At 39.1% G+C, this 16,893-nt stretch overlaps 1 protein-coding gene across 1 annotated transcript in view; it reads left to right on the top strand.

Annotated features, from left to right (window-relative positions):
• Window positions 1-16,893, top strand: part of LOC107690636 (plexin-A4-like) — an 82,146-nt gene that overhangs the window by 38,405 nt on the left and 26,848 nt on the right. Inside the window, exons 7-18 of the mRNA XM_016489019.1 lie at window positions 413-509; window positions 2,905-3,095; window positions 6,468-6,619; window positions 7,339-7,456; window positions 8,537-8,673; window positions 9,164-9,331; window positions 9,583-9,676; window positions 11,177-11,416; window positions 11,504-11,650; window positions 13,067-13,301; window positions 13,499-13,641; window positions 15,076-15,344. Of these exons, the coding sequence (XP_016344505.1) occupies window positions 413-509; window positions 2,905-3,095; window positions 6,468-6,619; window positions 7,339-7,456; window positions 8,537-8,673; window positions 9,164-9,331; window positions 9,583-9,676; window positions 11,177-11,416; window positions 11,504-11,650; window positions 13,067-13,301; window positions 13,499-13,641; window positions 15,076-15,344 (1,991 nt within the window). The remainder of the gene's footprint in view (window positions 1-412; window positions 510-2,904; window positions 3,096-6,467; window positions 6,620-7,338; window positions 7,457-8,536; window positions 8,674-9,163; window positions 9,332-9,582; window positions 9,677-11,176; window positions 11,417-11,503; window positions 11,651-13,066; window positions 13,302-13,498; window positions 13,642-15,075; window positions 15,345-16,893) is intronic.

The following is a 16,893-nucleotide window of genomic DNA, read 5'->3' as shown; positions in this document are numbered from 1 at the left end:
GTGTTTGTGTGTGTGTGTGTGTGTGTGTGTGTGTGTGTGTGTGATTGAGTGTGTTCAGTAAACGTTTCAGCGAATTTGTCTGTGGACACAAGGGTACTCTCAGAAACAAGGCCCAGAATTTCAAGCAACACAAAAAGTCGTAGACGTGATAAAAGCGATCAGTTGTTTGGAGAGAGCAGTTGTGTGAGAACAGTTATTTTAGTCACAAGTGCGTTCTGTCCTGAATATTTAGTGCATGTTTGCTTGTTCTCCTAGCATCAGCAGTGTAGGGATTTTGGAGTCCTTTCCACTGTGTGCTGTGATGACTTACCCAAGGATGAACCTGCCAGGAATGATAAAAACGCTCTTCTAGCAGAACACAGCTAGTAAATGTGTCTCTCTCTTGTGTCTGACTCTGTTCCCATGGCTACAGTACTTGTATGATGGGATGGAGATGAGTAGCCTCCCTGTGGATCTGACGGTCATCTGGAACGGAGACTTCAGCATTGACAACCCGGCCCAAAACAAAGGTGAGGCCTCTGATCCGGCAGCCCTGCTAGTACCCCTGGATTCAGTCTCCATAGCAACAGACTTGCAGCATCCATCCCCTGACATCCTGGTGGAGTTGACTGCTGATAGCCCCTGTTTTTGCTTAACTTCTTCCTCATCTCTTAATTTCTGTCTTTTTTGACCTTCTGTTTAACTAAATATATCACAATATCTCATGTTCACACCTCTCATCTTCCTGTGTGTATATTTTTGCACCACATAGAAGGTCAGAGACATTTTGTAGCAATTAGATCTACTGGTAACACTTTAGAATAATGGTCCGTTGTTAACAAGTAACAAAAACACGTTAACTCCTCAGTAATTACTCACAAGTAAATTAATAAGTTATTTAACATACTGTACAGTCATGCATTTGTGTGAAGCACTAGTGATATTTTACCAGTAGGTCTTTTGGAGTGGGATACATTGATACTGAACTGACACGAAGCCGAGATCATAATTGTGAACTAATTCAATCATGAGCTTGTCAGCATCACTTCTTAATTATTAACATTTTTAAATGAATTTTCATTTTTATTATTATTCTATGTTTAAGTTTGAACATCCATCCTTTCGTAAGAGTAGTAGTCACAATTTTAAAATGTAGCCGACTTACTTGGGGGATATCAAATTCATAAATTAGTTTCCACAAAGAACCCAACTGTTCACTTTTAAGACGTTACTGTTGTGGTTAGTAATTAATTGGTTATTCTTTATTAACTGGTCATAGTTCACAAGTAGTTCTCAATGAGGATATTTTTATTTAATAATTATCAAATATCTAATAAGGAACTACCTTTGTCCTAAATTTGCTACTACTTACTGCTTAGTTAATCTTGCTCCTCTATTAGTTAATAGTATTAAGTTAAGTGTTAATGTAGTACTACTTATTACTTCCTGCATAGTTACTTGTTAACAACGGACCATTATTCTAAAGTGTTACCGATCTACCATAGTCTTTCAAATTGACCTGTGTGTGTACCCACCTGTTAGACAGCCAGTCGGAGACCTATAGTCAGAGTCAGCTGTTGTTTGGCCAACAAACACCCTCTACAGAGAGGAAGAGAGATATAATAATGACAACTAAATATAATGAATTAAACTCAACCCAGTACAAGCTGAAATCGATTATGAAACCTTGAATAATTTTCACCCTAGTCTCAGACATCACACCCATGGACTGTTGGCTGAATATCTGATGCATAAATTACACAAAATGGGAAATACTTTGGGAGTTTCAAAGTCTTCATCTGATTGGTTGAATTGAACACTAGATTTTCAAACATATGTGAAGTTCACGGCATAGATTCTTGACCACTGAAGACAACATTCTTGAATTAATGATTTATTTGTTGCACGCCAATATGTTATCTCAGCTTTACATTTTCACACCCCTAAACATGAAGCTAAACAAAACTAACTGTGATTGGTTGCTTTACCTGTCAGTCAGGTGGCCTCTTGGACAGTCCTTGGCAAATTAAAGCTGATTCATTAACCAATTAAAGAGTCCAGAACTTCTGCAATTATTCTGTAATTATTATTGTAATATTATAATTTATGTGAACAATATATGTAGTATTATTTAATTATATAATATTTTTTGGTCAGATTTTTGCTTAAAACTATTTTCCAGTGGGGTAAGAAAAATAAACTTAATCCATGGTATCACATCTTAATATGTTATGCAGTTTTGCTTCTCAAGTGATTTTCATCAAGTGAATGTTTAGATAGTTTAACTGGAAAACAAGACAAAAATACTGATTAAGAAAATGATTTTTTGCACTTAAAAAGATGCTCTGGCCATTAAAGGAATATTCAGACTAATTGCAGAGGCAGTTTGAGCCTTCAAAGATTTTTAAACATGTATGCTCAATGTCAAGACAAGAAGAACATTTTCATTGATATAAAATGGGATTTGGACATGCCATTGCTTTAATCCAAATCAATGAACAGTTCGAATTTGTGTGAGTGTTATTAAAGCGCTGTGTGTGTGTGTGTGTGTCTGTGGGAAGGTTAGGCTAATTTAAGAGGGGAAGTAAAGTGTGTGAGAATTCTCCCTCGTCTCCCGCTAAGGGGGAAACACTCAGGGGGCAGCAGTTGATGGACAGATCATACAAGCATCTAATAGCAATTAAAAATGCCTTTTTGGTTGCCATGGAGATTAAACATAATATTGTTGTACCAGGGAGAGGAGGAGATGAGCAGTTATCTTCACAGCCGAGAGGAAGCAAGTGAATAGGGATTATATGATTTCTATTCTATATTCTATAGTACTTCAAGCCATTGCTGCAAATTACATCAGTATTCATTTTGCTTTGATTGATGCCCAATGGGTTTCCCAACCTAACTTGCCCTTTGCCCTCCCTGTATCCCCAGTGCACCTATACAAGTGTGACGCACGGCGGGAGAGCTGTGGACTCTGTCTGAAGGCAGACCCTCTGTTCGGCTGTGTGTGGTGTAAGGGAGAGAACCGTTGCTCTCTGAAACAGCACTGTCCTCACCCGCAGAGCATGTGGCTCGAGCACAATGGCATCAATAGCAAGTGCACGCACCCCAGAATCACAAAGGTAAAACTGTGCACCAGTCCACACACAAAAATAGACCGTAGCACAGAGTCCAAAAGTCTGAGATCACTAGTGGAAACACTTCTATTTTTCAGTTTTCTGATTTAATGTTTTTTAATCTAATTCATTTTACTTCACTTTTAATTATTATTTTTTTGTATCGAAGCTTTTCAATGTGGTCTCAATGTATACAGTATATATAGGTCACTACCCATGACATTGGGGGTCTTTCCCAGGGCCGGGCTTGTACATTTACGACTGTTTAGAGGTGAAAAGATTCTCAAAGGTGAACTATAATTGCTGATACATTTTTTTATTTAGAGTTAAGCTTATACTATCAGTTAAATCTTAAATTTCTGGGTTTTTGTCATTCTCATTATAATATTATGTTCCGCAGGTACAATAGGACTCTGGTAAACATAAATAGACGTGACAGAAATGCTCAGTTGTACTCACTGACATATGCATGTTTTATGGTTAACCATCATTGTGAAGATGAACAGTTGATATAAACTGAAATAAAGCAAAGGAGGAACAGATGGGTGCATTGCTGAAAGAGATATGATGGAAGTGTGACCTTGGGCAGAATACTGAGGGAAGAAGAATAGCAAGAAAGTGGAAGGATGGAGACGAGGAAGAACATTGAAGCCTCTGCACCACCAACTCCATCTGTAGCGCCCCATCAAATTGATTGATAAACATATAGCGGAAAGGGAACGCTACCTGTTTGAGTGCCACAGGCTCTGAATGACGAACAGTTGTGTCTGAAGCTTGTTAATCAAACTCAGAAACTTGTTGGCACGAGGAACAGCTCATTCACAGAAAAATTATAAAAAAGTACTGGAATGAAAGTATGGAATGAAGTAGATAAGCCGTAGTAAGCCAATGAGATCACTGCTCAAAATCTTTGTACGCATCTGAATATGTTTGAAAATCGCATGTGTAAAAATCTATTAGAAAAGTAAAAGCATGCCTATCCTGAACAAGCTGCACAATTATTAATGTCTGTAGTATAAACTGTAATTTATGCAGTAAAGTTTAATACTTAGAGCACTAATTATATCCTAAAATCCAGTTCATTCTGCAAATGTACCTAGATTTTTACAACCTTACAGTCTGTAGTAGTCTGTAGTTGGTCACCACCACTTTAAACAATCACTTCAGTGCTTTGTTTGATCATAGCTGAGGTTCTAATTGGCAATTAACACATTGAAAGATTGAAATGGAAGTAAGCCAAATGGAGCTGTGGGTATTGTGAAGGGAAGTCTTGGACTGAGCTCCTCTATTTTTATTCCATCTCCAGATCCGAGCTTTCCTCATGTCTCATAAATACTCTCACTCTCTCTGATTATCACTCTCGGCGTCTTTCTTTCAATTGATCGGCTCACAGGTCGTAATGTATTCTAATGCACTATTACTGTGACATTGTAGATGAGGAATCTTTCACTGACATTGAAGTAGTGATTCAATATTTTTCTTCCCACAACCGTTAATTAGCTTGTCAAAGTCACAAATCTAATCAATTCCCCATCTCCTAATGAAAAGAGACTACTCTGTTTCTCTCTCCTGCTCATACTCATTTACACTCCTGCTTCATTCTCTCAGCGGAAGGTTGCAATTTTACAATGACTTTCCAGTAAAGTATGAAAGTGGGTCTGTTATTTCATTTTAAATAATCATTTGGTGTATCTTAAAACTCAAAGTGGTCCCGAAAAGCTATAAGTCCCTAAGGCCATTGTACTATCAAAGACATTGATAGTATCTTAGAAGAGGAAGACTATGATTAAACTGGATTACTGGAGAGATAAATTATGATAGCACTATAATGTTCCTTAAAATGCTTTGTCCAGACAGGGTGTGTTCACACTGGCATGTTTAAAATTTAAACACACAGTCAGAGCCTTTGGGATATCAATATTCCCACAGTACTCTGAAGCCAATAAAGAAACTGTGAAAAACTTGAAGCTCTCCGCTACGATCAGTGCAAGTGATGGGTTAAAGGGAAATTACCTCTCACCAGGCTGCTAATGAGATCTCTGACCTAAAGTTGGATCATTGTCTGGTAGGAAATAATGACAGAGCCGGGATGTTAACATGTCTATATTCCCCTTTGGGATCCAACGGTCCCTCGTTTTGCCAAGATGAGGAATGAGTGTCCTACATTTGGCCTAATAGCCCAGCTGTCAATACACTTATGAGGCCCGACCTCAGACAAGTGCGTCCAGACTGTCAGAATATGTTTGATAGGCTCTTTTTATAGTGTTGAAGGATAGTCACTCAATAAAAGAGCTGTTCATCTTGTGTGGTTTCAGCTAAACACTGACCTTTGTTATTCACAAGTACATTTATTCACAAATGCATTGTGGGAATGAATTGCATGCTAGCTTTACTCCTCTTTCTTTCCCTCCCCCACATTTCAGTAGGTTAGGGTTTCCAGAGGAATCGTACACCAGTTTTTATTTTATTTATTATTTAAACTGTTATAAACCCACTGATCAGAATCAGAGTTAGAAGAATGGTTTATTCTGATTGGATGGCTGGGTCTGTTATGACTATATGGATCTTGCTTATGGCATTTAATAATATCTTCACTGAGCAGACATAACTCTGTCTTCATTTGACATCACAAGATATGTTTTATGGCACATGAATTGCCAATTAAATTAAGTGTGATTTCTTTTTAGTCGCTACATTTTAATGCACCATAAATGCCTTCCTTTAAGGGTTTAATGGATCGGCAGCCAAGTGTTTCTTGTGTTAATTGTATAACACCAGCAAAAGCATGAAGATGCGAGTGATAGCACCGTGCGAGTGCATTACAGATACGTTAGCTCTAATCAGGCGGATTTGGTACTGCTTAGCATCCCTAGGAGCAAAGAATAAAAGGTGTTTGATCGCCTGACATGCACAGATGAAAACAAGCATCCTCGTGCACGCTTGTGTTTATATTCCAATCTTAGCAGCATATGATTTTACATGCTGGTGTCGGCATATTTTCTCCCAGACGCCAACTCTGTGTTCATAAATTAGCATGGCTTTGTTTTTGCTATAGGCAGGACTCGGCTGGCTCAGCTGGCTGTGCGGCTGATCATTATTCACCATAAGCACGCAGGCTTTGCTGCTCTGACAGAGAGCGGCCCAATTATCTCACTGAACCAAATCACTCACAGCTTCTCTCGCTGTCGCCCGCCCCTCACACTGTCTCACAATCACTGACTCCTGCAGGTTCATGAAGGAATCGCTAAGTCATTCTGCACTTCCTGTTGGTTCGTACCAACGATGAAGATGCCAGGGGGTGTGAGAGTTCTCCATGTTGTTTCTTATTTCATGGGAATGATCACACTTCCTTATGTCTGTATGGTGACTTGTCTACAGATCACCCCACTTCGAGGGCCGCGTGAAGGTGGAACACTGGTGACTATTCGTGGCGAGAACCTGGGACTGGAGTTCAGTGAGATTAAGGACTATGTGAAGGTTGCAGATGTGGAATGTACGCCAGTACCCGAGGGATATGTACCAGCAGAACAGTAAGTGTCTAAATTTAGGAACACTTTACAAAACACTTTTTATTTATAGCACTTTCAGGGTTTACTATTGTACCAGGCCAGATTTGACATTTAAAATTTTTAACCTGGATTTAATGACTATCTGTGCTAAATGATGTCAACCTCCCTTGAATTGCCTTAATAGATTTGTTTTTAGTCTCTAAACATTTGTTCTTTACAGACGCAGCCTGAGTTAGCATAATGCAGGCCTGATAAATGTTGCCAAGAACGCTGCGTCTTTTAAAAGTGCCTGATATGGATTGGCAGTAAACACAGAGAACGCATTAAAGAAACTTTTTAATCTGAGGTCAGGCCAGCAAAAGATAATTATGCGTTATTTGGCAAGCATTTGAGAAAGCCCTGCTGACAGCTTGAAAAATTCTCCAGTATTATTGTCCTGACCTGAAAAACCCTCTTTTTTATTCTGAATTTCTCTGCTGCAGGTTGCGGCAGCACAAGTTTATTATTATTATTATTTGGACGCAGTGATTAGCTTCTTATTGTGATGCATGAGAAAGTTTGATACCTGTCATGGAACGAGGAGGCAGATTAACTCATTCATATTAACCTATATGATCTCATGCCTATATTATTATGGCAGAGACAGACATTAAAGTATCTCGTGTAAAGTTTCATAAATGGTTTGCTTGTTATTGTGGAACTGTTCTGGTCGACTGATTGCGTATGTGTGTGTTTTACAGGATTGTGTGCAAAATGGGAAAAGCGGAAAGAAGCCAATTTGCTGGAAATGTCCAAGTGTGCGTTGGAGAGTGTCATCCCGATTTCATGGCCAAGTCGTCTAAGTACTACTACTTTGTGGTGAGTACCTCAGCAAATCACTGGCTGTAAAATAACCCCAAATGAACTGCTGGTCTGTCTACTATGTTCTGAATCATGTCTGTATAAATACAAGTCTTTGCCACTTCAGGGTTTAAAGTGCTTGGATTTACTGTTGTGTCTCTAATAAAGAGTGAACACTTTGGCCATGTAGCCCTGCTGATGTACTTAGTCATATCAGCGGGCACTTGACCCCACCAAGTGTTCAGTCAACACCCAGAGAGGCTAACCATAAAACTTGCATTTTACTGCTGCTGTTGTGTAAGATTGTTTCCTCCCACAGAATCTTTTCCCCCTTTGCACAGGCATTATTGCGCTTATTTTCATAATGTAATTTACTTAATATTTCCCTTGATAGGGATCTTGATTTACTAAAACGGTGAATAAACAAATGTATGCTTGAAGTTAGCTATAGAAAATAGTGTATACATAAACTCATGCTAAGATAGAAGAATAAGGGTATTCTAAGCCAATATGCTTACCAACTGAGAAAAAACTAAGAAGAATCGTTAGTTTAGCATTTATTGTTTCGGTTATACAATGCAAGACATTCATCAGCATATTTATATGGTTGAGACCACATACATAAAGCGATTTTGTAGGATTTTTCGGATCAAAAAAGGTCTTTTAGCCAATAGGATTCCGTGTTTGATAGGATTTTGCATGACACTGGCCTCACTCATTTTTATATCCATCCTACACTTTTCTCTTGCTTCTAGTACTCCCAGCGCACATGCTGATATAACACCCATAATCAGATTGCGATCCAGCCATCCAAATGATTTGAGCTGCAGTGTAATTTTTCCAGTTATATAGCATTTTATAGCATGTTTTATGCAAACATGAATAGCTTTTATGTTAATAGCTTCAGATAGTAGTAATTGGATTATGTGATTCCTGGGTGAGGAGGGCAATTGGTGTTCTGAGAAAAGGAGGTGATAATCAGATTGGGAAAAAGATACAGAGGAAAGAAAAACATGAGGGATTGCTGCCTCACCTCTGTCATGTGATGTGTGTGCTTGTAAATAATTCCCATTGTTTTTTTTACCTTGATTTCTACAGATCCCTAGATTGTCGAGTTTAAAGCCAAACCGAGGGCCAGTATCTGGGGGCACCATAGTTAACATGACCGGCAGCAACCTGGACGCGGGCAGCAATGTGTCAATCATGTTCAAAGACCAGAAGTGCACCTATCAAAGGTAGGGTTGAATGGAAAGGTATAGAGCATTGCCCTTTGAGATGTCATCATCCTTTTTGGTTAGTTTGCCGGTTATTCAAAGCCTCTGGCAGATTCAAACCACCAAAGAAATTCAATACTGATCTTAAGAGCTTGAGAGCTTCTGATCTTTAATCAATAACATCAATAGCCATCACTCTAGTCTTGCATCAGGTACAACCACAGTGTCTGATCATTTGAGCAGAAGATTAAATTAGGTCTAGTATGCTGAATACTCTATACAGCCACATAAAACCAACAAAACCAAATCTTTAATAATACAAAACCAATTAACTTAACCAATTCCTAAAGCAGGTACCAATACACTTATAATGATGACAAAGGAGGAGAGACAATTTAACCTTTCGATTTTTTTTTAATTGAAAGGTTAATTTCGTTTTAAGCTTTCAAATATAAAAAAAAAATGCAAAGAACATCTATTCATACACTATTTATTTTCTTTGATGAAACAGGAGAGGAGGACAGTGGATAACATGTCGTTCTCACGCCTCCATGCAAGGCTACGGAAATGTGTCTGTATCAGTGTTTGTGGATAAAGCCCACATTCACAAAGATCTCAAGTTTGAGTATGTGGAGGACCCCACTATCACCAAACTTGAACCCGAATGGAGCATTTTCAGGTGTGTGTGCACTACAAAGCCAGTTAAGATGGGGCTGTTGGGGAAACAACCCATAACGTTGCCCCAGAACCTGCGATGAGGGTGGAGGATCAAGAATATTATTTCTATATATAATTTTTAATTTGTTCAAATTAAATATCATTGGTTAAAAGTCAATGTGTTGTTGATTTTAAACTAAAAAATATTATCTTACGATTATTGTAAGGAACTGCACAAAGTGAAAGTTAACAAATATGGTCTTGTTTTCACAGTGGCAACACACCAGTGACTGTGACTGGGACAAACCTGGACATCATCCAGACTCCTCTCATCAGAGCCAAGTATAAGAACTTGGAGACGGTCAACGTAAGTGCAAACGTTTTCCACAGTAAACGATCACTCGGCCTTCACCTAACCTGAGGCTAGTGAACTGGAATGACCATTAGCAGACTATTCCCCCTGCTCCAATCACCTATGTCGGCTGCGCACCATTGGATCCAGGACAGTAGCTGCATAAAAGAAGGAAATAAGGAAAGAGAGCGAGACAAAGAAACAGACAGAGAACAGGAAAACTGCCAGGTCTCCGCAGCAGTGGCAGCAATGTTCCCTTTGTGCGGGAAAGAGGAGAATGCCGTAACACAGGGTGGATGCATAGACAAGGGTATCATGTTCCCCGTCTTTAGAATGGACCCACAGAGCCATGGGAGGCTGCACTCAGTGAGATCTGATTGAAAGGCAACAGAGACAAAAGATCGTAATGTTATCTTGTGCACGTATCTCACACATGGCCGTGTTTAGCATCTGGGCTGCGATATGATTAGGCTTTGACACACTGCTCCTCAAAGCACAGCAGAAAAAAAGTCATACCCTACTTCGCAGTCTTTGAATGAAGTTGTTTGTTGGGCACAAGACGTCTCATATCCTTGTTTGTAATGCGATCGCTCATAACTAGTCTGAAACGAGTTTGACCAGATTTTGTGCTCTGAAAAATATGGTGACCTGAAATCAATTTTATCTTGAACAGTTCCACCTGTTACGAACTTCTATAGAAGTCTTTGTGTTAGAGGAAGTGAAGGTTCAACTGCCTGGCTGCTACAGCTTTGTGAGGAATCCAATTAAAATGACTGGAGATATCTGTAGGGATGTTTTTGATGGCGAGTCTGCTGTCTGGGTTTTTTAACAGCCAACTGCAAAGCAGTGTGGGTTCACAAAACTCAAGGGTCTTGTCTGGCTTTTATTTATACACTTGAAAGTGAAAGTATATATAGGTTTGATTAAACCTATGCCATAACTTTACATTTAATAAACATGACCTGTTAATAAGAAAAGTAAAAGAACTGGGCTGAAAAACACTGACTTCCTGTAAATAATGATGTGTACAGAATCAAATTAAGTACTTAAAGGCCTGACAACCGCATTGAGCTGCAGTGTGTATGTGACCTATGTGAGAGAAGGAAGAGAGATGAACACAGACAGAGAGTCAAGGAGAGATGACAATGTCAAATCTCTCTCAGGGAAGCAAAGATAAAGCGCAGTTAGTTATCCGTTGGTGAGTCACCAGCACTGCAGGCACAATCAAAGTGTGGCCATTTTAAAAGTGCTAATAATTTAGTGCTGCTTTTAGTTGAGACAAATTATATGTCATTCATATCTATATATGAACCTGTTTTGTAGGAAGTTGAAGTTAAATCCAGGTCTTTTTATCTGGGCATAACTGATTAAAACAGCCTTAATTTGAATTATTGTTTGTAATGTAAATGCAGTATAGTTGTAATCTGAATCTAAATGTTTCTGTTTTATTCTGAATTGCACATGGACTGCAAATGACTTATTGAACATTCAGTGTTATCTATTTTCCCCTACCAGATATGTCAGGTTCTGAGTCCCACCACTATGCAGTGCATGGCGCCAGAGCTTCCTTACAGTCTAAGCAGGCAGAAGGAAGTGCCAGAGAGACCTGATGAGTTTGGCTTCATCCTGGACAATGTTCAGTCTGTGCTGGCCCTCAACAACACCAACTTTATCTACTACCCAAATCCAGTGTTTGAACCGCTCAGTGTGTCTGGGGTCCAGGAACTCAAGCCAGGGTCTCCCATCATTCTCAAAGTAAATCAAACATTTACCTAAATCTCAGCATTGTTGGTCTTTTGATTGTCTATTGCAGTCGCTACATTTTGTGAATGTGAATTGCAGGGTAGAAACTTCCTCCCTCCAGCCCCGGGTGGCAACGGGAAACTGAACTACACTGTTCTGATTGGAGACAAACCTTGCACCTTAACTGTATCAGATACTCAACTGCTATGCGAATCGCCCAATCTGACTGGACGCCACAAGGTTCTGGTAAGTTGCTGAATATTGGGGCTCATATCCCCTTTTCACCATGAACTAATGCTTTGGGGACTTTGCGGTTATTGAACTTTCCGAAAGACTGACAGAGAAATAGAAAATACATCCCCAATAAGACTTATTAGAGCTGAAAACCCTAACAAAACCTTTTTTTTCTCAATGGGTACTCTGGGTGGCTGCTTGTTTCACTGCCTGCTTGTTGACAGTCGTAAAAGAGAAAGTGCCACAGACCTTTACAGCCATGAACTCACAAAAGGAATAGGGATGCGCCGATCCGATATTCATATCGGGTATCGGCTCCGATACTGCCATTTTTTGTCGGATCGGGTATCGGTCAGAGAGGGCCGATCCAAATCCGAGATTGTGCGTATTATTCTGTGTTACTTCTGAAGCCATATGAAAGCTTAAAGGGTTACTCCACCCCAAAATGAAAATTTTATCATTAATCACTTACCCCCATGTCGTTCCAAACCCGTAAAAGCTTCGTTCGTCTTCGGAACACAATTTAAGATATTTTGGATGAAAACCGGGAGGCTTGTGACTGTCCCATTGACTGCCAAGTAAATTACACATTCGTCTCCTCTGTGTCTCTCCGCATCACCGTAGCACCATTTTGGAGAATATCCACTGAATGCAAGCAGCGTACGCTCTTCTATTTCAGCCGCGCTGCACGGATGCACTGTTTTCAGTCAAATCAAAGCGTAAATACATGTAGAAACCGTATACCTTTAATGTGAGCTATATATGAATATTTAAGTCCTTACATTAAAGTTCACACAAACTCTTTTCTCCGCTGTGGCGGTCAGTCATACGTTCAGCCTTTAAACCCTGGTCGCATTCGGTTACAACAGTCAGCTCGGTAAAGCTCTCTCCAAGATCATTCTGTGTTCCCTGCCGAATTATCCACTAACCTAGTTTATGATATATTTTTGTCATAGATTATGAATATACATATATTTTTTAATATTTATTGTTTATTTTTCTTTATAATGAAGTAGTCTGTATTTAGTAGATTGTGAAATAATGATTATCAGTTCCACACACAGAGATATATAAATTCTACATTTATTTAAATGGAAAAAAAAAAAACTTCACTGGTATCGGATCGGTATCGTTATCGATCAATACTGAACCCTAGGTATCAGAATCGGTATCGGAGGTGAAAAAGGCAGATCGGAGCATCCCTAAAAAGGAATAGACACATTGTTCCCCTCTGCTGTTGGGGCATTGGCCTTACTATGACACAATGACATCAAATAAAATATAATTTTTAGATGTAAATCTTTAGATGTATTTTGATCTTCTTCGAATGGTTGCTCAAGTTACTGACTACCAGACTTAGCTACCAGACTTTACCTACTACAAAGTATTGGTTTCATTCAAATCTTCACAAAATGTGCTCCATTTTAGGCCCGTGTTGGTGGCATTGAGTTTTCGCCAGGTGTGGTCCACATCACCTCTGACAGCCCCCTCAGCAGCACCGCCGTTATTAGCATTGCTGGGGCAGGAGGCCTCCTCATCTTCTTCATCGTCATTGTCCTCATTGCCTATAAGCGCAAATCCCGTGAGAGTGACCTCACTCTCAAGCGCCTGCAGATGCAGATGGACAACCTGGAGTCCAGAGTAGCCTTGGAGTGTAAAGAAGGTAAGTAGTCGGGAAGTGGTTTAAAAAAGTGATGTCACTCCAGATTATTAGTCAGAATTTGCTCAAATTTTTACAATCCAGTAAACAAAAATCAGAAAACTTCATAAACTGCCTTTGCAACATTTGTAAGACATACACATAGTATGTAGTTTGGTGATCTCAGCCTATTTGTTCTTCATGTTTTCAATCTTCCACAGCATTTGCAGAGCTGCAGACAGACATTCATGAGTTGACCAGCGACCTGGACGGAGCTGGTATTCCATTCTTGGACTATCGCACATACACCATGCGAGTTTTGTTCCCTGGCATCGAAGAGCACCCTGTCCTTAGAGACCTGGAGGTAACCTAACAATTTTATTGATGCAAACATGTTTTGTGAAATAACACATTTGCATCCAAAGGGCCCTTTACTGAGTTTCTGAGATGGTCCTGAAAATATTTGCATATTCATATATATGCATGTAATTACTGCACATTGTACTTGTGTGAGGAACAGTCACAATAATGGCTGCTAAGTATATATTTTTTTCTTTCTGTTTTTCGATTCTGAAGGAATAACAGCACAGTGGGGTTGTTGGGAATTAAAGCTGTCACTATGCTGTTTGTGTTTACCCTCAGTAAACAAAAGGCAGCAGCTCTCATTATAATCTACATGCATGCTCTTTCTCTCTCTCTCTCTCTCTCTCCCTCTGGCTCATTTTTTTCTTAAAGTAATGAGCTGCTCTCTGATTCACAATCAGTCTTTCATTAATAACAGTAATGACATGCGACTCGACAGTTTTTTTTTTCAGAGTGTGGAGAACAGAATTAAAATCTAACACAGGGTACAACAAGCTACGGGTTATTTACGCCCTGCTATGACAGTGATGGACAGTTTTAATTGTATCACACACATTTTTTCAGCCAACATACGAGACATACCTTACCTGCTTATGCCAGCTGAGCTCTGGTTCTAATCAGCTATATCAATTAAGACTTAATTGGAATAAACGTCCCCTCTCTCTGGAAAAGTTTATTGTAAAATCACAGCTAATGACAGGAGCCGTCTCGAGATTCTGACAGGTGTTTAATGATTATTGATGAGGCAAATAACATCAAATGATGTCATGAGGTCTCTGCATGGTTAAGTGTTTGTCATCGGGTATCCTAAGAGCACAATGAATGCATCTTAACCCAGTGAGCAGCTTTTATTACATGTAAACTGTTCATTTGTATCCTGGTTTGTTTGGCTTTAGGTTTGTTTTTTATTTGTTTAATGTGTTTGGTTCTCTTCTGTTTAAATGCCTGTGGGTGTTTCATTGGACACTAGCAGAGGATGCCGTAGGCCATATGAGAGGATTGAAAAAGCTTTTCAGTCAGTTAAGCCAAGCTGAAGTTTAAGTGAGCATTCTTAAACATGACAAAAATAACATTTGACAGTTGTCTTGAGTTGCTTAGTTATGAAGTGAAGGCTACTTAAAGTCGACATGAAATATGTCATTATTGGATGCATTTCTGATTGAAACGGGACATTCAATGAGAGAAAAAAATGTAGAGTAGGACTTGATTTTAATTTATCAAACAATAATAATAAATGTAACAATTGAAATAAAACGACTTGCACTAATAAATTGTGCAAAATAAGAATGTGTTGTTTTAAAACAAATGGTGTCAATTTTGATTATTTATTTAATAAATATGCTGATGAATTATCACATTCAGGTTGTGAAATGTCATCTGTTTGTAACCACTGTTTTCCTGTTTTGTGTTTTTATTATTTATTTTTTTTCTGCAGGTGCCAGGTTACAGACAGGAACAGGTGGAGAAGGGCCTAAAACTGTTTGGACAGCTTATCAACAACAAGGTTTTCCTGCTGTCCTTCATCCGAACTCTTGAGTCTCAGAGAGGCTTCTCCATGCGAGACCGCGGCAACGTCGCCTCCTTGATCATGACCGTTTTGCAAAGTAAACTAGAGTATGCTACGGACGTGCTCAAACACCTGCTGTCTGACCTCATTGACAAGAACCTGGAAAGCAAGAACCATCCCAAACTCTTACTCAGAAGGTACAAGACACATTGCACATGAAGAGCCATCTAAAAAATCTAGTCCTGCAGTCCATTGTGTTTTACTGATTATAAATACCCCTCAAGTGTTCTCAATGTTCTAAATTTTGGGATCATTTCAATCTGCCTGATTCTAATTATAGTCAACTTCATAGACAAGAGCAGATGACCTCTGTGAATTGTCTTTCATACGTGGACTCTGCAGTACACTGAATGGGAATAATTGCATTTGGGGACTCAAAATGCACACTTTCTCCCCCAAACATGTAACCCACTGACATGCTCATCATTAAATGGTAATTAGGATTAATTAGTTTGAGATCCAATTAACAGTGCACTAAAAAACTACTGAATATAGGGAGATATGTGAACCTCAATTCCCCATGCAATCAACTCCTTTGTATCTCTGTATTCTAACAGCATAGAGGACAATATTATTACTATACCATATTGATTTTTCTCCACTCTCCGCTCATTTGAAAACTTCTAATGTTTCTTAAATTTTTCTTAATGTTCTAGCAATTGATTTGTAAAGTTTGTTGTCTGACACTTCTGATATTTTTGCTATTTGAAACTACTGTTCTGAAAAAATAGTGCTTTCAGAGCAAAATAATGACATGGATTACAAAATTTAAATTATGTATTGGTCAAAACAAGCTTGCTAATAGCGATAGGCTGATCATGTAACTACAAGAGGAGCTCACTGAATCATAACTGATTCAACACCCTTGATGGCAGGCATGATTAATTGAAACAAGTGAAGGGAAGATTAATTGCATAAAGACCTGCTGTACATATTAACGGTGGAAAATAAAAGAGATTTTTCTTTGTTTCAGTCAGGCTTCTGTCAGAAACAAAACCAACCATGTCACCTTTTTGTATGCACCTGAAACATCTGCACTTTAAGATGGATGTCTGCTACAATGTCCCATCATGACCTGTAGTCCAGTGGCTCTCAACGGGTTTTGCTTCAGGTTCCAGATTCAACATAATACAAAAATTATTTATTTTATACAAATTATCATTAAAATGAAACACTGACATTTATTAAAATCACCATGGACTGCTTAGACCCAACGATATGCAAAAATAGTATTTGTTTATGTTGGGTTCTTTGTATTTGTTAATTTTTGGGTTGTGATCCTCCAGATGAGAAGCACTGTTTTAGTCCATATCTCTCAATGGATTAGACCCTTATGGGTATATAGAGTGATCTTCACCACATGGAACCTGTCTGACCTCCAGCACCTGCTTAGCAAAGCACGATACAGAGCACTGGGCCAGAACAGAGAAGCTTAATCTGTTGTCTGAGAATAATTTTCTCATCCTTGTCTCTCTTTCACTGCATGATTTCTAAATCTGTGTTTAAAATGCAGAGAAGCAGGACATCTTTGGCAGAAGCCTCCAACCAGCTTTCATTTCCCCATTTCCAAGAAAGCACTTGCGACGGCCGCCCCATCTGTCCAGCCTCAACCTGAGTTCACAAGCACACACAGGCTAACTAACGTCTCGGTTACGTATGGTAACCCTTGTTCCCTGAAGGAGGGAA

Source organism: Sinocyclocheilus anshuiensis, unplaced genomic scaffold (assembly GCF_001515605.1).
Source record: "Sinocyclocheilus anshuiensis isolate Anshui unplaced genomic scaffold, SAMN03320099.WGS_v1.1 scaffold641, whole genome shotgun sequence".
NCBI classification, from domain to species: domain Eukaryota; kingdom Metazoa; phylum Chordata; class Actinopteri; order Cypriniformes; family Cyprinidae; genus Sinocyclocheilus; species Sinocyclocheilus anshuiensis.
Note: the sequence above shows the minus strand (reverse complement) of the source record. Positions and strands in the feature narration are given on the sequence as shown.